The sequence below is a fragment of the Elephantulus edwardii genome, unplaced genomic scaffold, assembly GCF_000299155.1.
Source record: "Elephantulus edwardii isolate Elephantulus edwardi_28Jun2011 unplaced genomic scaffold, EleEdw1.0 scaffold00195, whole genome shotgun sequence".
In the NCBI taxonomy this organism is placed as follows: domain Eukaryota; kingdom Metazoa; phylum Chordata; class Mammalia; order Macroscelidea; family Macroscelididae; genus Elephantulus; species Elephantulus edwardii.
Genome location: NW_006399945.1, coordinates 4,935,907 through 4,950,997, shown reverse-complemented (window position 1 = coordinate 4,950,997; position 15,091 = coordinate 4,935,907). Strand labels below are relative to the sequence as shown.

At 36.1% G+C, this 15,091-nt stretch overlaps 1 protein-coding gene across 1 annotated transcript in view; it reads right to left on the bottom strand.

Annotated features, from left to right (window-relative positions):
• Positions 1 to 209: 209 nt before the first annotated feature.
• The window catches only part of LOC102845226 (zinc finger matrin-type protein 4-like), a 501,572-nt gene continuing 486,690 nt past the window's right edge, over positions 210 to 15,091 (bottom strand). The window contains exon 5 of the mRNA XM_006897007.1: positions 210 to 310. Within this exon, the coding sequence (XP_006897069.1) occupies positions 210 to 310 (101 nt within the window). The remainder of the gene's footprint in view (positions 311 to 15,091) is intronic.

The window sequence follows — 15,091 nt, the reverse complement described above, 5'->3', positions numbered from 1 at the left end:
AGGAACTGAGACAATAAAAGGAGAAAACCAAGTGTATCTTCAAGTAGCACTAGGTAGCCACTGGTAGCTTAACCAATGCCACCATTAATCAAGGAGACTTCAGAGGTAAAGAGGGATACTTATACCTAGCAATCACAATTTTAAAATAAGTAATATGGTTAACCTTGAATTATATGCAAAATGACTAAAAAGTAAAAGTCTGAAGGTACCTACTTGGTCTGGTGTTTAGATCCTTTCAGATGAGCGTGATATTGTTCTATTGAGTTTAAGGAGACACTGCAGATGGTACATCTGTAATTGCGCCTCAGACCTGTGGACAACAGACAGACCTGGTTAGCTGCTTCTAGGCATCAATCACCTCAACATAATCTAGAACCTCCACAGGCTAAAGGGCAGTCAAAGGTCTTGTGGTCCAGCCCTCCAATAACCCTTACTCCTTCTTTCCAGAACCCAAACAACAGATGCTTTAATGTGAAAATGGATATGTTAGACACAGCCTGCTTCATTTTCAGATGGCTGAAAAAAATTATTAGAACATATTCTTTTAATTGAGCTAAGAAGTTTCTGGACACACACACACACACACACACACACACACACACAATACTATTGTCCCCCTAATAGATTTAGTTTGTAGGGAGTTGTGCTGCTAATTCAAAGGCCAAGCCTCTCTGGCAGTTTGAATCCATTAGTGGTTCCACAGAAGAAAGATGGGCAATCTCCTTTGTGTAGTTCATAGCCTCAGAGATTCAATGGAGGGTCTGCAGTGAGTTAGTTCTGATTCTATGGTTATGAGTCGTTTGAGTTTTTGGACATAAATGTAGAGCTGTTGTTGTCAGGTGTCATTGAGTTGAGTACTCATAGGAACACCATGAACAAAAAAACCTGAACCATGATGTGGCGAAACAGGAATTCTTAGACATTGTTGGTGGGATTGTAAAATGGTACAACCATTCTGGAAGGCAGTTTGGTGCTTCCTCAAAAAGCTGAACATAGAAATCCCATATGACCCAGCTATTCTGCTGCTTGGAATATACCCTGAGAAAATGAGAACTGAGGAACAGACAGAGATTTGTACACCAATGTTTATAGCAGTGTTATTCACCATCACAAGAACATGGAAACCTCCCAAAAGTCCAATCACAAATGAATGAATTGAAAAATTATGGTACATACACACAATGGAATGTTATGCAACACACAGGAGCAATGATTTTGTAAATTATTACCTAACTTTGGGAGGTACTGGAGAGCATTATGCTGACTGAATTAACTCAGTCCCACAAAGATAAATATTTATAAAACAGTTATTGTAGAATGAGTATAAGGATCCAGGAGGGGTGGGAGAAGCTGGAAGCAGAGAGATGAGGATGTGCAGTAGGAGGGGGGAACTGATCATGGGGTTGTACAATTTGATGGGTGGGAGAGTGATGAAAAATGAAAGAATTTGTTCTTGAAAACAATGTATTCAAATTTTTAAATAAATTAGTAGAAAATTTTAAAAAATTAAAAAATTAAATTAAATTAAAAATGTTAAAAGGAAAAAAAACCCCAAAATCAACTCTGAACGCTGTTTTATCCTTTGTCAACCTCGCACTGCCTGACACACAAGGGCCCACTGCAGGAGTCACTGTGTCAATTCACTTGGCTGAGGGTCTTCCTCTCCTTTGCTGACCCTCCACCTTCCCAGCATTTTGTCCCTTTCCAAGGAATATCCCTGCTGAGCAACATGTAGTTGGCAGATATAATTAAATAGAAGAAACTGCAGAGAAAACCTTTACCATAATGCTACTCCTCCTACCCCTCTATTTTAGGGGCAAAATGTAAGTTTAACTTGAAATATAACTCATTTGGGTTCTTCTTCTAGCATCATCTTATAAAAGTTAAATGCACAAAAGAATGATAATTTAGTAATCTAATACACATGAATGCTTACTTTCCACCAGAGAATTTAAATGAAAATGTCTTCATTCCCTTCATGTTTAAATCATTCATTAAAAGAATATTAACTTTGGGCCACATATTGGAGACTCATAACCAAGTAATATTTTGTTTTCAAGTCAAAATCTTGACTATTTTGCATTATTAATTCACTTAATGCCAATCTCTCACTCTTCTGTCACAGTTTACTATGATGCTAGGAACTGTATCGCTGGGTTTCAATCACTCTTGGTGAATTAGTTCTAGCAGAGCTTTGATGGTATACTAACTAGAAAGAAGACTTGGCAATCTCCTGAAATCATATGGCCAGGCAAAATCTTATGGATATCAGAGGAATATTAGGAAATACAGTGCTAGAGATCAGCCCCTCATATTTGAAGACTCTCACAACACAACTAGGGAAAAGCTTATCAAAGTAGAGTCAACCTTAATCATGGGGATGCAGTAAAGTTTTGGGATCTTCTGATGAGTTGAAAGATTTCACCTGAGTAGAATTTTACAACCCAAAATTATAGAAGAAATAGTTTCAAACACCTATCAATAATTGAGATGTGAGCTATATGATGAATGAATCTAGGGAATTAGGGAATCAACAAATATAAAATAAAAATGATAAAGAGCAATGTCTTTACCATCACGTCTACTATAACTTATAGTGACCCTATGAACAGCAGATTAAAACCTGGCCCTATCCTGTGCCACCATCACAATCTCTTGATATGTTTGAGCCCATTGTAGTCACTCTGTCAATCCATCTCATCGAGGGCCTTCATCTCTTTCGCTGACCCTCCATCTTTCCAAGATTGATGTCCCTTTCCAAAGAATTGCTTCTCTTACTAATATGTCCAAATTATGAGAAACAAAGCTTCACCATCTTTGCCTCCTGGGAGCAATCTGTAGTGAATAATACAAATGAAAACTGTACTGAAGACATTGATGGGTAAAAATCAAAGCTCAAGGAGTTGAAAAAAATACCAAATGGAGATATTTTCATAAGTGGATGCAGGATGGTCATGTTAAAAAAAATAAAGAAGAGAGCTACTTATTTGGCCAACTGAATAGAAAACATCCATATTTGTTACCATTCCAAAGATAAAATATCTAGCAGAATGTGGAAATTATTGAACACCATTAGTCACATAAATATGGAAATAAAATTTTGCAGAAGATAATTTAAAAACTGTTGTTGCAGTACAGTGACAGAGAAATAGAAATTCAAGTCAGATTCTGAAGATTTAAAATTAATATTGACATTATTGATGTCAAATGGATCTTGACTGAATGCGCATCATATTAGAAAGAAGTTTGTTTATATTTTGCTGACTAAGTAAATATATTTGACTGTGTCAATATTATGGTTATGGACATCATGATTAATATTGTGAAAAATAGGAATTTTAGACTTAATTTTACTCATGAGAAATTTGTATATAAACTAATTGATAATCATTTGGATAGAGCAATGTTATATCAGAATCCTCTATGATTTAAAATAAAGAAATATGTGCATGAGGGTTATACCTTTCAGGATTTTATATTTGCATCTTACTGATACAACCTGGACACTGAGCGAATAATACAGAAATCTGACATAAATGAATTAAAAGATGATACAACTTTAAATGCTGAAAACAAAGAGAATATGAAGACCTTATAGTGGAAGATCAAAGACTATGGATTATACATAAAGCAGACAAAAACTTCACATCTAGACCAATAAGTAACATCATGATGTACAAATAAAAGAATAAAATTGTCAAGTATTTAATCTCACCTGGATACACAATCTTACCCAGGGAAGTAACAGTAAAGAAATCAAGAAACAGATTCCATCAGACAAGTCTTTTGTAAAAGACTTCTTTAAAGTATTCAAAAGTAAAGATCTCTCTTTGAGGAGTAAGGTGCATGTGACCCAATGTACTTTCAATCACCTCTTTGTCAGAAGGGAAGCTATAAGAAATTTCCAAGCCTTTATATGCTATTGTTATTGCTATGTGCCATGGAGTTGCTGGCAACTCAGCTACTCTATGTACAACAGCCCTAAACCCTGTTCTATCCTGTGCCAACCTTATTGTCTCTGACACACCTACCCCCCAGTCACTGAGTCAATCCATCTCATTGAGGTTCTTTCTCTCTTGTGCTGTCCTTCCACCCTCCTAAGCATAGAATCCCTCTCCAAGGACTGGTCCGTCCTTGCAACATGCCCAATGTAGGTCAGATGAAGCTTCAGAATCCTTGCCTCCAAGGAGCAGCCCTCTCTAAAACAAACATATTTATTCTCTTAGCAGTCCACGGTATATTCAGTACAAATCTCCAGCACCACAGCTCAAAGGCATTGATTTTTCTTCTACCATCCTTAGGTCAGCTCAGGTGCACCTTAGACTCCAGACTGACGTTGTTGCTCTTCAGTACTTTGAAGAGGTCTCTGACAGCAGACTTTCCCATAACAATATGTCTTTTAATTTCCTGGATTCTGGTGCCAAGAGTGTTGATTGTGGAGCCAAGCAAATTAAAGCTGTTAACAGTCTCAATTTCTTCACCATCCATCATGATGCAGCCAGTTGGCCCACTGATGAGAATCTTTGTCTTCTTGATGTTGAGCTTCAATACATATTGAAGGCTGAAGTCCTTGGACTTCTCTAGAAAGTGCTTCAGGTCCTCTTCAGTTTCAGTAAGCAGGGTTGTGTCATCTGCATAATGTAGATTGTTGATGAGTCTTCCTCCAATCCTGATGCTACATTTCTCCTCATAGAGCCCAGCCTCTCAGATAGTCTGTTCTGCATATAGATGGAAAATATATGGAGATAGGACACATCCTTGGCATATACCCTTCCCACTTTTAAATCATGCTGTGTTTCCTTGCTCTCTTCTGACAACTGCCTCCTGGTCCAAGTATAGGTTTTGCATAAGTATGATTAAGTGTTCTGGGATTCCCATTTTTCTCAGTTAGCCATTACATATGCAAGATAAATTAGAAAAGAGCCACTGAGCTGGAAGACAAGAACCCCAATGGTAATATGTTGTTGTTATGTGTCATTGAGTACTGCACAATGGCTCGGAACCTTGTCCTATTCTGTGCCAGTCTTACTGTCTCAGATGCACGTACCCTCATTACCACAGTGTCAATTGTATCAATCCATCTCATCCAAAATCTCCCTCTCCTGTGCTTCCACTGAACCATTCTAAGCAAGACTGGCCTTTCCTGGCTACATGCTCCAAAGTACATTAGACAGTCTCAAAATCCTTGCCTCCAAGGATCAGTTTGGTTTCATCATCTCTAGGAGAGAATTGTTGGTTCTTCGGGCAGGTCATGGTATGTTCAATACTCTTCTCTAGCACCGCAACTCAAAGGCATTAATTCTTCTCTTAACATATGATTGGAACCCCAGAACATGAAGGGGTTAGGGAAAGCACTGTGAAAATTGTGGAAGAGGTACTAGATAAAAATTTTCAAGCATTAAAGAACAAGAAAATTCACATTCTAGAAATTCAGCACACCCCAAACAGATTAGACCTCAAAAGAAAAACATCAAGACATATTACAGCCAAATTCTCCAAAATAAATAGATGGATAGAATACTAAAAGCAGCAAAGATAAAACAGAGTCATGTACAAAGGAGAACCAGTTAGACTAAGTTCTGAATTCTCAGCAGAAACCATGGGAGCAATAAGATAATGAGATGCTACATGCCGAAATTTGAAATAAAACAATTGCCAGCTAAGGATCTTGTACCCAGCAAAGCAATTCATCAAACATGAAGAAAAAAATTAGATTCTTTGCAGAAAGACAGGAATGAAAGGAATTTATGAAAACAGTACCAACTCTGTAAGAAATTCTAAGGAAAGTCCTTCACATAGAAACATCAAAGGAAAATGGCTGGACTATAGTAACCAGAAACAACAGAGAAACATAGCAAAGTGACAGTGGCCTGTCAATAATCACACTTAAGGTAAATGGACTAAATTTAGCAATTAAGAGGGAAAAGGTTGCAGGATGGCTGAAAAACCCCAAGAAAAGAAAGCTTTTTAATATGCTGCCTGCAGAAGCCATATCTAAGAAGCAAGAAAAAAGTTAGACTAAAAATCAAACACTGGGGAATAAACAGACTATGCACCCACAAAAAAAGCAGAAGTGGCAATACTAATCTTTGATAAAATAGACTTCACATACAGACTGACAATTTAGAGAGGCAATAGACAATTATTGAATTGGTATTTCTTCAAGCAATAGCTCTGAGACTTCAGAATGTAGATGGTTCCTCTAGCAGAGGTGTTAATATACAGAGTCCCAGGCACTACATCTGCATATTTTGATTCTGTCAGCATCCGTTGGGGGTTGGGATCCTGAAACAAGTTTCAGATCATGAGCTCCATGCATGAAGTACACATATACTTAAAGGAACACTGCATCATAGACTCCTTTTGGGACCTGAAAATGCCAGAAAATTGCAGTCTAAAAAAAAATGCTTTTCCATAAAAAACAATCGTGCTTACATTGCCTTTGTATTTCACAGGTGTGCATGATTCAGAGAGATTACAATGGTGCCCAAATCCAAAGGGCGAACATTACGACAACCAGCCCTCAGGCTGTGTGAATACTTCCCAGGGCTGATCCATTCTTCCCCTGTATCATGGAAGCAGACTATGAAAACCAGCTTCAAGCCTTATCCCTTCCAGAATTCTCCGTCAATCTTGCCATAATAAATGACAACTAGTGTTTACCTAGATCCTTTTCAGATTACAGACTGATCAAAGGTCTCCACATAACAAGTAGAGGTTCAGGATGGCAATCGGCATAAGTATTTATGCTCAAAAACGGGCATTTTAAGAACTCCAAATCTGAAAAATATTCTGATCTGCTGCTTTCATTACAGCTCACTTGCTCTATAGCTAAAACAGAGGCGTGGGCAGGAAATACCTGGCACTTTATTGTGATGCAAACTACAGGAATCATAAACTGGAAAGGCAATGCACATAAACAAGTCCCAAGGTGGAGAAGGGGCAGAGGAGTTCTCCTCAACATGTGACACAGTGCCCTTGGTGGAACTTATTCTATTAATGCCCGCTTGAAATACTAATTACTTCGGAATTACATTGCTTCCTTTTCATCCTCAGAGAACTACAGAATCATATCATTACACCAAAAATGTTAACTTCCTTATTCAATTCCTTTTCAGCCACATATCCCATCAGAAGTATCCGAAAACTTTTTCAAACCTTAAGGTTATTCCAGCGGGGTTTATTGAATGCCTAAGAAATGTGAGAAAACATAGTCACTGCCTGTGAAGAGCTGACAGAGAAATTGAGGGAGAAGATGTATATACAAATAGCAATGGTGCAAATAGAACATAAAAAGCACTACAAGTCAGGAGGAAGTGAAATGTTATGGGAGCTAGAGCAGGAGATTGTTTCTAATTCAGAGCATCTGAAAAAGCTTCTTGGAGATGCATCAAGTTTGTATTTGTGTTCCTTCACACAGTGTTTTGAAAACAGATGGCTCTTGAGGGTTTAGCAATGTGTGAATACTCAAGTTATCTTTTTACGTCTAGTAAAGCTAGATGTCCCTACCACTTCAGTTATATCATAGAACACATTATTGAGTCTTTATTATGGTATCAGGTATTCTGCCAAGAAAGTAGGAGAAAAACAACAACAAACCAAAACAACACAGAGTATCTTTCCTTATGGAGCTGTCAGAGAGAATGCCAGAAAGCAAGCAAACAAATTAAAAGAAGTAAATAGTATAGACGTATTACAAATGAAGCATACAGGAAAATGAGAAACAGTAACTAGGAAGAGGAATGGGCAATGGATTTCTCCTAGAATTGTGAAATGAACTCAGAAGAGATGTGATGCAGAGAAACAAGTAAAGGGATGGCTACAGAAATAGACAGCAGAGAGAAACAGAGTTGAAATAGGCTTGGATGATTCCAGGTGCAAAAGGTTGTGAAAGAAAAAATGCAGAAGATAGAAAAGAAGAAACAGCCAGCACAGAATTGTATTTCCAGTAAACAGAACATTTCAAAAGTTAAGACTCAAAAAATCTTCAAATCCATGCCCTTCAAGTCAAAACTGACTTGTAGCTGACCTGTCAGAAGATTTCAAAATGGAAGAAGGAGCAAATATATTTTAAATGAAAAAAATTCCCAAAACAACACAGAAAGATTTTATAAAATCTTTCGTAATGAAAGTATACTAGATAGAAACTTAGATCTACGGGGAAAATGAAGACTTAACGTAAGTGATAAATATGTGGGCTATTCTCTATTTTTATACTTTTAAATTTATTTGATTAAAAGTTAGAATTATAATATTTCACTATTGCATTTAAAAGGTATATACATATAAATTATATAAATTTACCATAAACACAGGAGAACGAAATAGGACTGTTGAAAGATCAGTACATATGACATAAAGTGGTAGAATATTAACTTTAAACAGTCAATGTTAAAAATGTGTGACACTTGAGAACAACCACTAAAATAAAGTGCAAATATATAAATCATGGAGTTTCTTAAAGAAGATAAAATAGACTAAGAGAAAATATTTGATTAGCACAAAATGATGCACAAAAAAATAGAAGAATTAATTAAAAATGAAAGAAATAGAAAACTAATGGTAGAACTAGATAAAACCAAGTAACTGTATTACTAATGCACAGACTATATACTCAAATTAAAAGATGGGAATTATCAAATGGGATCAAAGGAAAATCCAAATATATGCTATATTATGTGCCCTTTATATGTAAAAGAAGTACCAATTTACCATATGTATGTATGAGGATAAATCAAATGGAAAGAGATTGCCTTTCTCCCTCACAGCATCTGGTGAATTTGAAAAACCTACATTTGGGTTGGTAGCACAACTCCTTACCTATGAAGACATCAGAGCTTCTCATGTAAAAAATCAACTTAGTATTTATGGGGAGCTCTGGTGAACTAGGGCAAGTTCAAGGCCACTAGCTTCTTTGCTGGAGAAGAATGGGCATTCTCCTCTATGACATTAACTGCCTCTGAAAACCTGAAGGGATGTCAGCTATGGGTCTGCTCTGACTTGATAGAAAGATCGATTAGATAGATAGATAAATAGATGGATAGATAGATAGATAGATAGATGATAGGATAGATATATGCTAGATAGACAGATGATAGGATAGATATATGATAATCTATATCTATCTTTATGTTGTTGTTGATTGTCTTCAAGTCGAGCAAAACTCATAGTAACTCTATGAACAGAAGTCCTGAAGCCCCTCTACAACTATTGACATTTATCAAAGTTCATAGAGTTTCCAGAGGCATGTTGTTTAGGATGTGGATGTCACTTTATGTATGAACCCTTCCCTGTCCAGCTATATCAACTTATTTTATATATATATAATGTCAACTTCCTATTTGCATATATCTTCTGATTTTAAATTCTATTGATCTATATATCTGATCTTACATTAATATTACATTGCATTATTATATTATTTAAGCTTTAGAATAAGTCTAGAAATAGGTAATATGAATCTTTTAATCTTGTCTTTTTCAAAACTCTTTTGACTATACTTACATCATTACATTTTTATAACATTTTTAAGGTCAGATTGGCCATTTTTAGAAAAGTCTTGTGGAATTTGGTTAAGATTGCATTGACTCTATCAACCAGTTTGTACAGAATTTGCATTTTAATAGTAACCAATCTTGTTATAGTCACAGGAGGCAAGTGTGCATCTTTCTCCTTCAGAATGCAGCACAACTCCCCATGGACTATGCCATGAAAGGACACTTATTAAAAAAGAAAGAAATTCTATTGGTTTGCTTACAAAGTTCATATACATTGTGTTTCTTACTATTCTTCATTAACTTTGTGTCTCATACATCCCCTTTATTCCTATGTACTATGTTTTATAAAATTAATCATATTGGACTATGCCCATCATTACCCTGTCTTTCCAGGTACCTGAAGGATTTTTCTCATTTCCTTTACCCCCTCTGTCCACCTACCAAATTGTGTCACTCTATGACTTTGTCCCTACTCATCCTCACCCCTCTGCTCCTATCCCTAGTCCCCTCGGTTTTACATATATGTTTTATTAGTTATTGTCCTATTTTTACAATGGTCTTATGCAGTATTTGTCCTTATGAAACTTAGTTCCCTCAATATAATGCTCTCTAGTCTTTCCCACATTAGGTATTTTTCAAAATTGTTGTTCCTGACTTTTCACAGAGGAAAATATTTGTATGCCAACAGACACATGAAGAAATGCTCAAAATCACTGACAATAAGAGAGAAGCAAATCAAAACCACAATTAGATAGCATCTCACCTCAGTAGTAGTGAAAAACTTTAACAGGACAGCAAGTAATACATGTCGGAGAGGATGTGGAGAGATAGGAACTCTTATACTGTTGATGGGATTTTAAAATGGTACAACCACTCTAGAAGTCATATCCTCAAAAAGCTGAACATAGAAATTCCATATGACCCAACTATGGAACAATGATTTTGAAAATCACTACCTATCTTGGGAGGGACTGGAAAGCATTGTGCTGAGTGAACTAACTCAGTACCATAGCAACAAATACTGTATAAGACCATTAGTGCAGGAATAGAAAGATAACTAGTAAAATGTGTAGAGGGGTGAGGATGGACAGGGGATGGATAGGGTTGCACAATTTGATGGGTAGATGAGAGGTGGGTAAAGCAAATGGGACAGATCTAGTTTGAGAAAAAGAATGTGTACAAACTTTGTAAGTAAACCAGTATATATATATATATAAAGTCTTAAAAATAAGTCATTGCTCCTGAGTGCTGCACAGTACTCCATTGTGTGAATGTACCACAATTTCTTTATCCATTCACTTGTAATTGGACATTTGAGCTGTTTCCATGTTCTTGAGATGGTGAATAATGTTGCTATGAACATTGGTGTTCATATCTCTGTTCAAATCTCTGTTTGTGTCTTAGTTCTAATTTTTTTTGGATGTATCCTAGTAGTGGAATAGCTGGATCATATGGAGTTTCTACGTTGAACTTTTTAAGGCAATGCCAAACTGTCTTCCAGAGTGGTTGTAGCATTTTATAATCTCACCAGTAGTGAATAAGGGCTACCAACTCTGCACATCTTCTCTAACATTTATTGCTTGCTGTCCTGCTGAAATGTGCCACTGCTGCTCGTGTGAAATGGAATCTCATTGTGGCTTAAAAGGACTCTTTTTTTTTTCTTTAAAGTTTTTAATCCTCTTCAAAGATATAGTTTGCCAATTTATTTAATTCCCTCTGATTTAATTTCTGCTAGAAATTATTTCAATTTTCAGAGATAAGCCTTTAATATATCTTATCAAATTTATTTTTTATGACTTCAGGTTCTACTTTAAAAATTTGAATTGCTAGATGATAGCATATACATATATAATTGATTTGATATATTTATATGTAGGTTTGTGATATGCAACTTGATAAATTAATTTTCTTCTAAGATCTTATAGTTGGTTATTATTGATTCCTTTGAAATTTTTATTGGAATGAAGACTATTTTACCTTTTAAAATTCAATAAAGACATAAAAACATATCAATAATAACAAAACCAACAAAAAAGAACCAGACAAATGAAAAAAATCTCAAATGTACACAGTCTTCAAAAGGAAAGCTATGGGCATAAAAACGTGAAATGGATGGAAAGCATGTATCATGAAAAAAATGAGCATGCAATGTTGTTATGTGCCATGGAGTTGAATATGACTCATAGTGACTTTATTAAGAGCATATCTGAACCCTATCCTATCCCATCCTCAACATTGACATACTTCAGCTACAGTCACTGTGTTAATATATCTAGTTGAAAGTCCTCCTCACCTTAATGAACATTCCACCTTTCCAAGCATAATAATATCTCTTTCCAAGGAATAGCTCATAGCTCCTTCTAACAACATGTTCAAAGTATGTGACATGACTACCGTTGAATCTAAGGAGCTTTCTAGCTGCTTTCTCCAAGACATATCTGTTATTTCAGCAGTCCATGAGATGTTCAGTACTCTTCTGCAACTGCACAATTGAAAGGTATCAAAGAAATGCATATACTACATTCTTACAAAATATGTATGCAGGATAGAAATACTACCAAAATTAGTTAATTTTTTTCAATAATAAATTAAGCAGTACTTCAGGAAGATGCAATAATTCTAAGTTAAATTTAGAATTAATGTTATTGTATGAAAATAGTCTGTGGAAAGAATTATTTGAGAATCTCAATATTAGTTGTGAAAACTAGGCCAGGTACTAATTGGGGAACAGACCATCAACTATTCAGATGCAAGTTCTAGCTAAAACTAAAGAAAATTAAAACAATTTCACAAGAACCAAAATTTGACCTTGAGTTTATCATATATATATAAAGTCTGAAGAACAGGTAAAGGCCTTGAATACTAACAAACAAAGAACAGGCAAGTGTGGGAGGATATCAAGAATATCATCCATGAATAATGCAAAAGAACATTACAAAGACAGAGGAGGGAGAAAGGCCAAGATGGATGTCAGAAGAGCCTCTAAATATTGCCTTAGAATGCTGAGAAGCCAAAGCAAAGAAACAGAATTCATAAATTAAGGAGCTGAACAGAATAATTGAAAGAGCAGGTGGGAAAGACAAAGCAATGTATTATAACAAAACGGGCGGAAAGCTGAAGTCAGAAAATCAAAAGGGATGAACTAGCTCAGCATTTCTTAAGCTGAATGAATTTAAGAACAAATTCATGCCTTGAATTGCAATACTTAAGGATGCTATGGGCAGAATATTGAATGACCCAAGAAGCATCAAAAGAAGATGGAAGGAATACACAGAATCACAGTAGCAAAAAGAACTCACTAACTCAGAAGAACTTCATGAAACAATTTATGAACAAGAGGCAATGATGATGAAGGAGAAAATTCAAGCTGCTCTGATGGAAGCAGCAAAAAACTAGCCCAAGGAATTGATGGAATACCAATTGGTATATTTCAATAAACAGATGCAGCCCTACATGTCTACTACCTACTACCAGACTGTGCCAAGAAGTCCGAAGGACAACTGCCTGTTCAACTACTAGAAGAGATCCATATTTATTCCTATACTAAAAAGGGTGATTTAACAGAGTGTAGTAATTATTGAACAATATAATTAATATCACAAGAAGCAAAATCCTGCTGAAGATTATCCAAAAATGACAAGAACAGTACATCAAGAGAGAATTACTAGAAATACAAGCTGGGATTTAGAAGTGGCTATAACACTAGGGACATTATAGTCAATGTCAGATAGATCTTGGCTGGAAGAAGAGAATCCCAGAGGAATATCATCTGTGTTTCATTGAGTACAGAAAGGTATTTGACTGACTGTGTGAATCACAATAAATTGTGGCTAACCTTGAGAAGAACTGGAATCCCAGAACACTTGATTGTGCTCATGCAAAACCTGTATTTGGACCAAAAAGCAATTGTCAGAACAGAGCAAGGAAACATTGCATGGTTCAAAATTGGGAAAGGAGTGCATCAGGGATGTGTCCTGTCTCCATATCTTCTCAATATATATTTGAAACAGATTATTCAGGATTCTGGACTTTATGAGGAGGAATGTGACATCAGTATTGGAGGAAGACTCATCAACAACCTTGCTGAAACTGAGAAGGGCCTGAATTGTGTGCTGCAGAAAGTCAAGGACTGTAGTCTTCAATATGGATTGCAGCTCAACATAAAGACAACAAAGATTCTCACCATTGAGCCAATTGACAATATCATGATACATGGAGAAGGGACTGAGATTATTAATAATTTCAGCTTGCTTTGTCCCACAAGCAACACTCTTGGCATCAGCAGTTGGGAAAGCAAAAGATGCTTTGCATAGAGAAATCTTCTGTCAGGGATCTCTCCAAAGTGCTAAAGAGCAATGATATGAGGCCATGGTCTTCATAATTACTTGCTATGCATCAGAGAGTTAAAAAATTACTAAGGATGACAGAAGAAAAATCAATGTTTTTGAGTTGTGGTGTTGGAGAAGAGTATTCAACATATCATGTTGAGAACAAACAAGTTTGTCTTGGAAAAGATGAAACCAACTTACTTCTTGGAGGCAAGGATTTTGAAACTCTGTCTCATACACTTTGGGTATGTTGCCAGGAGGAACTAGTCATTGGAGAAGGACATCATGCTTGGAAGGGTGGAGGGACAGTTCAAGAAATGAAGACCCTGTAGGAGATGGATCAACATAGTAACTGGGGTAATAGAGGTAGGTGTGTTGAAGTCATTGAGATTGACTTAGGATAGGATAGGGTTCAGAGCTATTGTGCGTGGGATTTCTATAAGCCATAGGAGACTCAACAGCACATAACAGAAACAATAACAACAACAACATGATAACAGTAGAGTTAAAACTATGTGAGCCGAAGTTGACAAAATAAATTCGACAAATTAATAATAATAATAATAAATGATGTAAAATAAGACAAATAATTCCTTATAGATTGAAATATCTAAACAAATAAACCTATTAATAACATTATCTCTTTAATTTAAAAATACTTTCAATAATTGCAATATCAAGTTTGGAAAGGAAAGCTAACCACTATAGAGCATGTGATAAGCCATTCAAAGATAAGTAACAATTTCAGTCAATTTTATACAGTTCTTTCTTTTATTAGTATATTGGAATAAAATGAGAAATACATAGCAAAGAAAATTTAGACAGGATCGAAGTAATTATAAATAAACCATATTTTTGTTGTTATGTACCACATAGTCAGAACCAACCCATTGCTGACTCTCCAGTGGGTTTTCAGATTGCCCATCCTTCTCCTGTGGAACAGCTGGTGGCCTCGAACCGTGTGCCTTTGGGATTGTAGTGCAGCTTCTTTCCAGTAGGCCACCAGAGCTCTCTAAATAATTCATACTCAAAGAAAAAATTTAAAGATAAATTGGAATTTGTTTTCAACTGGTAATGAAAATACTGCAGAACACTTTCAGGTTGTTGTTGTGTATGGTCGAGTCAGACTTGACCCATAGCAGACTCTCCAGTAGGTGGTCAGGGGCAGTACATTACATGGGAGAAGACTGCCGATCTTTCTCCTGCTGAACAGCTGGTAGATTCTGAACTGCTTGCCTTTTCGTTGGCAGTGCTACTCCTTCCCAC